Genomic DNA, 12,052 nt, shown 5'->3' with positions numbered 1-12,052 from the left:
ATTTGGATGACTATGGTGACACTAAGTATAAGGTATAATAGCCATGGGTGAATTTACCCCGAAAATAAAATAATAGCAGCAGACAAAGAAAAAAATTGAACTAAGGCTCAAGAAGAACTTTACTTTGGGATTATTTGATTTTCTGGTATTATTTGGATATTGTTGGGACCGGACCATTCTTGCATGGACAAATAGTGGGGACCGTATTCTAAATTCTAATGTACAATTCAAACTGGAAATGAATTGCTTCCGAATAAACTATGGGGCTGTCTGGCACTTAATTAATACATAATTGTTTCTTCTGCACTAGGAATCCAATCTATTGGTGATTTAGAGGGATGTGTTTTACCAGACTAAAAGATTAAACATTGAAAGTGATGAGATTTCCTTGCTCTCTTAGCTTACAAAATGAGCATTTAAACAATGTTGACAAGTTTAAGAATCAAGATGGTTTCAAACACCTAAACTTGGACGAGTACATTTTCAGCAAGCATAAAGTTCAGTCATCTTCTTCTTTAACATACGAGCATTCCAATACTAATATAAACAACTGAAAACTATGTTTTGTTTTAACTTATTTCCCATTCCATATATCAGTCACAACTTTGCTAGCTAACTAGCATATGAAATTCCACATAAAGCATGATAGAACCATCACAGCGAGTTAAAAGAAGAAACTTCCATAAGAAAAAACGCTAAATATCCCTTAAATAATTCAACAAAGTATCTCATCTGTGAAAATTCGCTTTCTATCTCCAAGGTACCGTTAACTGAAGAAGGCTGAACAGAAAACAAATAACTCATCGTCACAGCATGTAGCACATTCACATGTTTTTACGCAGCGCTCTTAGTTTGCAAGTTTTTTCGGTAACATTTTTCTCCAACTTTGATCCCTACACAAAAGGGAATGATATTCATAGGCTGCAACTATTTCCTGTCCCGCAAAAACCAATATCACATATTAATACATGCCTAAGGCAAACCGAATTCGGATAAAACTGATTGAAATAATGTTGAGAAGGCCTGTGTTGTGCTCTGGTCATCGGCTTTGATCTTTAATTGCGCTTTACATGCTGCTGAATTAATCACACACTCCACAAGATAAGTAGAAGGCTCGTCCTCTTTTTGTGCGAAGAAAAAGAACTTGAAGTTCGGGGCTTGACCACCTGAAGCAATGCATTGGATGGAATGACCTTGCATATGCCTAAGAAGAACCTGAGGACTTGACAAAGCTGATACTCCTTGTGGGTTCAAGGATATTTCCTGAACAAGACAAAGGCAAGACATGATGCATCAGATTACTCGGAGTGCAAGTGTATGAAAAGGATTAAACTGTATCGTGATTGCAGAAAATATTTGAACTTAACAGGAAGTGAAGTCTTAAAAACTCTATAAAAAGAAGAGATTTACAGATAAATGTTAGTTCTATTTGCTGAACCATTATAAGACTGTCTGCCCTTTTGCAGTTTACTTGCATTACAAAACTAAACAAAAAATTATTGATAGAAAATCCCATCTTAGTATATATTAGCTAAGCAGCTAATAAGCAAGAGTCCTAGTCATCCCAAGTCGACCGATTCCCACTGACCCCTTGACAAACCTGGATATAAGAATGTATATTTTGTCCAGGTGAATTTTAAAATTACTTGCTCGCTTATGAATGGATGTGAATAAAATCTTCAAATGGAAAGGGAAGAATACAAGTCACAATTGTATGCATCAGATTTTCACGGATGGTGGCTATGAGCAGGGATCTTGCGAGAAAGGGACAGATGAATCTAAGCTGGGCAAGGGGGTGTATTACATATTGAATCTCAGGAGTTCCCTTTATCCTTTTGAGATGCTATTTAAGAGAACTACAATAGAAAACTGTACAACTACTTTTGCCTCCCTATATTTGGTGCACATACTCTGAAGCCCGAAAGAGAAATGGTTGTGCAAATTGGCACAGAAGCAAAGGTCATAAGTCACATGGAAAACTAATTAATAAAAGTTAAGCTATCAATATTAACCTGGGATGCAGCTACTGGGAGTTGGCGCCACTTCTGCTGGAAACTGTTGGGATCTAGAACAGCTTTAGCATTTAGCTTCAGAGCTGGAGGCGGAGGAGTGGGACTAGGCGCAACTGGCAATCCTAGGCCAAATAGGTCATCCATTGCCAAGCTGGCAGGCGTATTTGCTGGAGGTGGTTGGTCTAATGATACAAGGTCTTGTTGAGGCTGTAAAGCACCTACCATTCTCGAACCATCATAAGAAGGAGCATCATATGCAGAACTGTTGTTAATAGAACCATGATTTTCTTCCTTCTCTGAAGTACTCAACAGCAAATCCTTGTCATTTTCCTCGACCCTCTGAGCAGGAACTACATCATTAGCCAAATCTGTGTCAATAGATAGATTGCCAAGTTCTTCAGAGAATGCAAATGGCCCTCTATGCTCCTTATCAGTGAACATGTATGACGGCTGCAAGAAATTCTCATTAGTTACCAAGTGCTTCAGATACATAATGTATTTTCTGTATTCATAATCGACAGACGAATATTTCTGAATATTCTATTCTCAGATGTACATGTGTGTTGGACATTAATGTTCAGTATTTAGCCTGTAGAAGTGAATCTGAACTATAATTTACATGTAACTGGAAATACTTGATTTTTAAATGATTTTCTTATCAGATATGAAGCTAATGGGTCATCAACAAAGATCTGACAGCAGTCCATCTTTGTCTTTATACAATGTAAATTATTAAGGTCACTGTCCCCAAATGAAATTAATGTTAGGTGCTACAAAACTTCCAAAGGATATTGGAATAGAAGTAGAGGTACCTTCTGATATACAACAGAGAGACTGTTGAATTCATCAAAGATACGATCTTTGACTTCACTACTTTGAGTATCTGCAAAGACTGAAACAGCTTGCTTTGGAGGATTTACGACTCGTTCAGCTACAGATACATCGTACTTTAAAAGCCTATAGTAGAACAAGGCCCTATCGTGAACATCCTGCAACAATCTGGAAGTTAACAATCATTCTTTACAGATACCAAGCAAAAGTCTAGTAAAAACTTCAAACTCTGATCTTTCAACTTTCCAGAAAATCACGCAGACTAGCCAGACCTGATGAAAATCAGCCAGACCAGCAGCTAAAGCAGCTCCCAGGGCCTTCTGAGTCTCTGGTGGCCTTCTTAAGAAACACTTCATTATTGCTGTAAGTAGATGTAAACGAACCTGTAAACACAGGAAACTAGTCACTTGAGAAGACATAGTAGACATCTGATCATTTGATGCCTTATTGCCAAGCAAACAAACAAGTTAAAAATAACTAAATACCACTAGTTATACTTTCTCACTTTCCAGCTAGAAACTTACTAGAAGGAAAAAAATAGCATCTACCTTACTTGGTCTCATAACACAAAAAGTGATTGTATCAAACAGAAACACACAACAAAAATATACTTGCCATAAACTACAATTAATTGGAGTACTACAAGGCACTACCAAGAAAAACCATGAGCTAACTGAGTATGGAGATACAGAGTGGTACCATTTAAGAAATCTTAAAAAATATAGTCAAGGAAAATAAAAAATCACAGGATAATGCCAGCTTATTACCTCTGCAGAGTGCTCCTCATCCCAGTTTTCAATAAGACTCTCTAAAATGTATGGAGCATCCTGCATATCTTGAGCATACTCCCCTAGCATCCAAATAAGAGCAGCCTTAGCTTTGGGTTCCTGGACATTTTTGCTACTGATATTCCCAACAACTGCTATACAGTCATGACTCCATTGAGGATATTTTCTGAGAAGATCTTTTACAAGAACCTGTAACAAGAATTCTCAACTTCATTAAGCTGCCATAAATTAAGAAAATTACAATGCTACATTACTGAATTGTGCACAATATATAAACAGTTAACAATCAGTATATCCCAAGTCCCGGGCATCTGAATGGAAAAAGAGATGCTTACCAGAGTTTCGGCAGTCACATGCTCCTTTTCCATTTCCAGAAACTGAAGCAGCCGATCAACAATGGCATTTACATCATACTGTTGCAATGCTATCTTGCCAACAGCTCGTATTGATTCTCTTGCCATTGGGATGTCAACATTTGCAGCATATTCACATAGTTCAGTCACTAAAATGGAGTAAAAATGTCACAAGTTAGTCATGCTCAAAAAGATAAGGATCACCACCTGTGACCAGAATATGATTAGAAAAAAGGACAATGTCTACTTCATTGCACAAGTTTGAGCATTTAAGCAGCACCATACCCACCTATGTCATATGTGTTGCTCTCATTTGCCACAGCAGTCAACATTTCTAGCTTTAATTTTTTGACATAAAATGGTTCATTGTACTGACAGTAGAAATGCTTGTAGTCTGAAGAGAATATAAATGGTGCACGCATCACTAGTAGATGTAGGTGGCTTAACACTGCATATGATTGCTCAGGACTTCCTGAGCTCACTAGAGTGAGCAGAGGGGATTTAATACGTTCATACACCTGTCAAGTGAGTTCAATAAAAAATTCAAGAGTAGATAAGGATAATTGTAAGGGAAGTAACAGGATACAGACAAATTTTTGCAAATGAATTAGTACATTTTAATGATATCAATCGTAGGATATATATCTGTGTTTTGATACATTAACTTGTTGAATTTCATAAAAGCATGTCAAGAAGAAAACTAATTATACACAAAAAAATAAAATTCAGCAGAATTAATGATGTAATATTGTGCAGCAGAGAGCACAATCTAAAGCAGCATCTGGCAAAGTCAGCTTTACTGCAAATGGAATTACATAATTTACAGATATGCTGAAAGAGAAAACTTCATATATGTTATTATGGAGGATAAGAGGATGGCATGACATCTTGAAATATTCTTTTGATTGTTTTACAATGCAATGAGATCTAAATCTGTAGAGGGACTTCCACTTAAAAGAGAACCAAAAAGTTTAGATTCAAGTCTAATACATGTCAACAAGTAAATATTCAACACTGTACAAACAGCAATACAGATCGTGAGAATACTCTTTTTGGCTTCTAAATCAGAAAAAGGAAGTTTGGATGAGTAAATTCAATAAATAAAAAAACACCAAATAAACAAATTTTACCATCAATAATGGGAAATAAGATGATATTTTAATAAAGAAAGTTTTAAGCACCTGTTGATGAACATCAGTCATTGATAGGGTCAATTGTAGAAACACCTTAATGGTTGCCAAAACAACAGCACCATTTGCATGTTGAAGTCTATCTTCAAGAAGATTCATGACGTCAAATATCTCATTGCTATCGGAGGGAACATACTTAGCAACCAACTCCAAAACAATACATTGTGCCCATTCACTGAATTCTTTGATCCTGTACACAATCAAGTGGGAAGTTAGATACTTTGTTCTGGTGAAGATATATCTGACAAGCTCTCTGTATGTCTGTGTCCGTGCATGCGAATGCGTTTGTGTGTCCATGAGAGAGAGAGCGAGCGCGAGAAAGAGAAAGATTCCAATATGATCTTATGCATGATCAATACAATTAGTGAAGTCACTAGATATATTTGACTACCAAGACTGCAAATATAGCTCAGAATCCAGGTAATGTCAGTATCTGTTGTATGCTGAAGAAATAATAAGAGCTTATCAATTTGCAAGACTAGTGCTAATTTTTATCATTTTATGCAAAGATAGACAGAGAAACGGATGTTATAGCAATTTGAAAATGAGAAGAGGAGATATAATATGAGAAACAAAGTTTTTGCAAAGAGATTGAGAATGCAGGATGCTTGTGTGTCGTCGAGTAATATTCCATCTCCAAGAGGAAACAACTAAAGCTTTTTCTGCTGCCCTCTAATAATATAACCAACAAGGCATCTTCTTTTGGCAAGACAAGAAAAAAATTACAGGTATAGGATGAAGCTGGCAAAGGGTCAGTTACGAATTCAATTTACAGGTAGCACAGATCCTTATTATCACTAACTCTGCCTTTTTAGCATATCATTTTGCGAAAAAGAGTGCGAAACAGGGACCTCTTGAGGTTATTTTTTCATGGTCGCAATTAGGTAACCTCTCAGGAAGCCCTGGGTAATACAAGGAACGGCTTGCCCCATATGGCACGTGGTAAATAGTGAGTGAAAAAAAAAATGCGCTGTTCCTATACATATTGACTTCCAAATGTAAAAAAGAAATTGATGCAACGAACAATGATCCTATTACATACCTATTTAGAAAGTAGTATATAACTGCCTTGCTAAGCAACATTTCTCTCTCCCTTGCCGCTTCTTCAGATGTACTTGCTTCCAGACCCCAGATCTCTTGTAGAGAAGTTAAACAGTTTGCAACTACCTGATGAAACAAAAGGAGGAAATTTGATAGTCAGAAAGGCCGTAGATTTAAGTACTTTGAAAATGTTTTTATGACAAGTATCTTGATTCGTTAAAATTAAATAATTGCAACATATGTTGGACACTAATTTAAACATTAGAACCAGCATCCATAAGAAGATATAAAAGCAAATAAAATCAAATGTAAGCAGCCTACCTGAGCATCCTTGTCATTAAGCATTAAATGCTTGAGCATAGCAGGGAAATCAGCATCCATGCAAGTTGAAGCCGAAATATGATATAACTTGAGAACCCCAACAGATGCAACCATCCGCACGTAACTATTTCCATCCTTCAACCCATTGCCCAAAGGCCCCACCAAGTACTCCACCAAATTTGCGACACGTAGTGAACACAGACTCCTCAAAGCCAAACCACGAATCATAGGATCCTCATCCTTGCAATCCCTTTGAAGGAAATTAATTGTCAAAAGCGCAAGATCTGGATTGTTCTTTGCATAATTCCCAACGTATAAATAACACATCTTCTTTAGCACTATATCCGAGGTCGCCGAGCACATCACCATTTCGCTAAAAACTGCTGATACATCAATCCCAATAGTCATGTATGAGATCACCTTCTTGAAAAGTTCCCTCTTTGAATCGTCCGTTCCAGGAGCTCTGCTCCCTGCTAGTTGCCGGAGCTGCACTTTCACATCCGAAACTTCCCCTTTTCTGGCCGAATAAAGATAAGGGTTAGAGTTTCGAGAATTACTATTGTGTGTATTTTCTGGTGTCTGGTTGCGAGGAAAAGAGATGGAAAAATTCATTATTTTTGCCATTTACTCAACTAATATTTTTCAGATATCAAATTCCACACACCCAAAAAAGAGAACAAAACTGCCGGAAGTCTAGTGAATACTGATCAGTGGGTCTATCAGCGAATTAAACATGACGTATGTACACATAAGGCCATGGAAGAGACTCGCGATTGAAAAAAATCCTTTCTTTCCTTCCTTTCGCCAAATTTCCCGCGGGGGGAGGAGGGGGGACAATGGACTGAGAGATTAGAAGTGAATTCAACAATGAGTTTGATGATTTCAACACGGTTACAACTCTTTACACGCTTGACTTTCAGAAGTCAATCCAGTAAAATTAAGCCTCATTTCATTAATTCCCACGCGTTTACCCAAACTTAATTATGTAAAAATTTTTGTTTCTAGTGTTTGGTATTCAATGTACCATTCAACAGTTTCCTCATCAAATTCCGAGTCTAAAATGCAATAAAATATAGTAAAACATACACACATAAAACACAATGGAGAAAGGGATCTGGCCAGTACCCGGAGGGTTGAGAGGGCGAAGAGGATTTCTGAGATTGAGCTGGAGGCGCCATTTCTGCTCGATCGAATTTAATTTTCAATAGATTGGTTTATAGAATTCAGTAATTAGGAAGTGGATCTTGACTGAAATGGATCTCTTCCACTAGACTTTCAATTTATCGCGAATCAGTACAGAGGTTCTTGCGTCTCTTTTCTTTTTTCCTTCTCTTTTTTCGTTCAGATATATTGGAGGAGGTGGGAGCTGATTAATTACACTATCCGTCCCTGTAATATCTCGAATATTTACGAACCAACCCTTCATCTTTATAAAAAATAATCTTAGTGCTTGTTTGCCTATGAACTGCGAGGGAACAAATCGATTATAAGTGGATGATAAATTATGAGTCTTACAAAATATATAAATAAAAATTACATTAAACCAGCTCAAAATTACTTAAAGCACTTTTCTAAACTAGTATTATCAATTCAAATAAGTCAAATAATTTCAATCTAGCTAAATCATGAGAATCAACCACAAAAAAAATCAAAATTAACTTTAAAATAATGAAAATCACTTCAACTTTGCCAAATTCAACATGAGAACCCATTATTGTAGACTAATGGGCAACAATTTATGATTTGAGATCTATGGACTAGTGCTTTTTAATAAACATCAATGTAGTCTCCATTTACAGACTCACAAAAATATTGTGCAATTTTCAATTTTAATAGTAGGGAAAATAAGAATAATTATGAAATTAAGCCCTCCAGTAACAATTTTTTTTACCGTTATTTCACTATTTTCAATCGTCACTTTTGACTTCTTTTCTCATAGGTAAGATTTACTTTTTATTTCTAACGGTAAAAAAAATCAATTCTCATAATCACTACCGAACATGCCTTAAGTTAATTAACGTCATTGAATATCTTTGTATAATATAGTCCTATCTATTACGACATGGGGGATCACCTGCATGTATCACTACCTTGATGGTCTACAAGAGAAGGAGAAATGATTAGGTTGATTAAAGGTTCGACTTCCTTCTCTTCCACCTTCTAGCACTCTGGTCCGTGAAAAAAACAAAGGAGCCAACATCCCCTTGGCCCGATAGTTAGTGAACGCTACACTTATATCGGAAAACAACCTCCCTTGTACTTGAATTGGTTGAGAGAGATAAACCGGCACCACATTTTATAATTTACAATCAACCGAGACCTTGTGCTATGGATAATACCTTGATTTTTCATTCTTGATTTGTAGAGAGAAGGCAAATTTCCTACTTCAATATCACTTGCAGCATGCACATTTACCAAAAAATGAGAAAAATGCACTTAATAGCTTGTTGTCTTTCATCCAATGTTTTAAGAATCAAAGGTCAATTGGTCGAACCGAAGTCGACCTGAGATCAAACCTGATATCAAAATTAAATAAATAAATACTCCAACAAAATATAAAATATTACAACAACACCAAGTTTTTAAATTGTAGTATTACTAAGTCAAAGTAAATATAAATCAATATTTGTCAATTAAATTTATTGTCCTATACTTTATTCTAAAATATCAAAAATTAACAATTGTTGTGTCTAAAATAATTTGCTTTGTTAATATTTAAATTATTTGTGCTTTGGGGGCCAAATTTTATTTAACAGAAAGAAAAAAAGTAAAGAATTATTAAATATATAAATTACAAAAGATTACACAACTTATCCCACATTAAAAATTGAGGAAAACATTACATGACTCTTCTCTTTTAAAAATAACACTTGGATTGGAAGGAATGTAAAATTGGACTTGCCAATGCTTGAGCCCATTTATCAAAGTAATTATTATCAATTTTTTTTTTGGGAAAAATCGGTAAAAACCATGACCGGTTTTTCGGTTTTCGGCTAAAATTACCCGTTCGACTGGTTATTTATTGATTATTTTATTTTCGATTAATCTATTAGTATCGGACTGAATTTGAGACCGGTTCCTGGTGGAACCGGTCGGTCCTGTTTGGTTTTCAAAACATTGCTTTCCTCCCTCGTGCGTGAAGATTATCGTATGTAAAGGGAGATCTCCAGCTTAAGGTGTAGAGTAAGACTTTTGACATTATTTGTGTCAGCAGTCAAATAATAAGACGCACCAATATCATATACTAGTTGGGATCCTAAAATAAAAATGAAAACTTTCATGTCTGGTTTCTACAAAGTAGGACCATGTTCCAATTTTGCCTTTTGCTATGCTCATAACCAAAATGCTCACTTGTTAAGATTGCAAGTTTTAGACCAACTTGGTGTTGGGAATTTACTTAAACATGCACAGCGGAATTTATCAAATTTCAATTCCCATTCAGGATTCAACTTTGTATTTAGATAAAAATTGTGATAAGAAATATACCTTTTCTTGTAATTTGCAAACTCATTCGCGTTATTCCTTTCCAGCTGCTTGAATCTGCCTCCCACAGCTGTCCAATTGTCCAGCGTCCAATGAAATTCACACAGAGAATAGACTACAACTACTAGGGTTTCTCTCTTGTGCCAGCAAGAATAATGAAAACCTTATGGACCTCAAACCCTAGCTATGTATATATACAAACCCAAACGGACCCGACCCGGTCCGATCCAATATTTAATTAATCCAATTAATTAAACCCGGTCTGTGAATTAATTAATCCAATTAATTAATTCGGGAATATAAATAACAAATTCAATTAATTAAGTTATCCAACGATTGTTAAATTAACCAATTGGCAATTTGCAATCTTCCAATTCTCTTTTGTGTGCGACCCATTAGGTTCCCGACCACGATGCCTAACGTCGTGAAATATTATTTTGATCTAATCAAAATTGATAAATTAATACACCCTTTTAATTTATCGTCAATTCACACTCGCCGTCTCTGATTGACATCTAGCAATGTGTCAGGCAATACATGTGACGGAAAATGTCACGTGGTATGACAAAATCAAATTCGTTCGTTTACTGTGAAACTATTATCTCTTCGTCAATACGATCCGATCAATTACGAGATATGGAATTGTGTCAATCTCGATCATTGATCATATCTTTCACTCTACTATTAAGTCAATATAAATTGAAAACTCATTTTCGACTTATGAATACACCTTGGCCAAAGATTTCATCATCGACTTAATTGAATGAAACGCAGATCATAATTTCCTACTATCTAAGAGTGACGACTCCTTTATTGATCAATCACAACCTTCATACGATTCTTGACGTACCTGAACGATGTCGTATTAGCGGCCCCTTCAAAGCAACATCCAACACCGCCAAAGTATGACTGTCCTCATATAAGGAACTATGACGACCTCAAGTCAAAGGACCAATTCCACTATCAAACGTTAGAGATTAGCCACTGACACTCAGATAGTTATCCATGTGGAATCTCTTAGCCGGTCTCCAATGTTTTGTTCTATAACAAAACATCCACGTGTTCATTTAAGTGTCACCACACTTTAGCTCGTGAGATCAGCTACTTACTTTACAAATAAGAAATGCCACACGTGATGGTCTAACTGTATTAACGATATCTGTATCTCGTTATTACTTACGACCATGGTTTATTCAAGATCCAATTATATGTAATTTGTATCTCACAATCACAACTCCTTGTGATTAACAGATTACCTAAAAATTGGATTTTCGGATTCTATTATTTAATATTATTTATCACAAAATTAATTTAAATAAATAATAGATCTCGCCAAAATCAAATGCATTAAATATATTAAAAGCGTTTACAACCTAAATCGATTGGATCTAGGGCATAACACTTACAAACTCCCACTTGCACTAGATCCAATCACTCACGTATCTAATACCATAAGCATCCACATGACAATCATGTTTCTGTTGTAACAATGGCTTTGTCAGTGGATCTGCAATATTATCATCTGTGGGAACTCGCTCTATCGTTACGTCATTCCTTGTGTAATCTCTCTGATGAGATGATATCGCCTTAACACATGTTTGGATCATTGATGAGACCTCGGTTCCTTCGCTTGCGCGATAGCTCCATTGTTATCACAATACAAAGGTATGGGATCAACAATGTTAGGAACGACTCCAAGTTCATTAATGAACTTCTTGATCCACACAGCATCCTTTGCTGCTTTAGAAGCAGCTATGTACTCGGCTTCTGTTGTTGAATCAGCGGTTGTTTCCTGTTTGGAACTTTTCCAACTAACCGCTCCATTGTTGAGAGTAAACATATATCCTGACTGAGGTTTGCTATCATCTTTATCAGTTTGAAAACTAGCATCAGTATACCCCTGAATTTTCAGTTCATTTCTTCCATAGATCAAGAACACATCTTTAGTCCTTCTCAAGTACTTAAGAATGTTCTTAACCGCTATCCAGTGTTTCTCACCAGAGTTTGCTTGAAACCTGCTCGTAACACTTAGA

General features: G+C 36.0%; 1 protein-coding gene across 2 annotated transcripts; it reads right to left on the bottom strand.

Annotated features, from left to right (window-relative positions):
- Positions 1 to 566: 566 nt before the first annotated feature.
- Positions 567 to 7,875, bottom strand: LOC111392475 (beta-adaptin-like protein A). Of its 2 annotated transcripts, XM_023017825.1 has the most exons (12): positions 7,662 to 7,875; positions 6,537 to 7,053; positions 6,217 to 6,341; positions 5,166 to 5,364; positions 4,274 to 4,502; positions 3,967 to 4,133; positions 3,611 to 3,820; positions 3,116 to 3,226; positions 2,825 to 3,001; positions 2,013 to 2,462; positions 973 to 1,263; positions 594 to 893 (listed from the first exon to the last, which is right to left on the bottom strand). In XM_023017825.1, exons 1-11 carry the CDS (start codon positions 7,712 to 7,714, stop codon positions 973 to 975), a joined length of 2,529 nt encoding a protein of 842 aa, XP_022873593.1. In that variant the 5' UTR covers positions 7,715 to 7,875; the 3' UTR covers positions 594 to 893. The 2 variants fall into 2 exon arrangements, with proteins under 2 accessions (XP_022873592.1, XP_022873593.1); XM_023017824.1 differs by having other exon boundaries at positions 567 to 1,263.
- Positions 7,876 to 12,052: the final 4,177 nt, after the last annotated feature.

Source organism: Olea europaea, unplaced genomic scaffold, assembly GCF_002742605.1.
Source record: "Olea europaea var. sylvestris unplaced genomic scaffold, O_europaea_v1 scaffold933, whole genome shotgun sequence".
Taxonomy (NCBI): domain Eukaryota; kingdom Viridiplantae; phylum Streptophyta; class Magnoliopsida; order Lamiales; family Oleaceae; genus Olea; species Olea europaea.
This window is presented reverse-complemented; position numbering and strand designations above follow the sequence as displayed.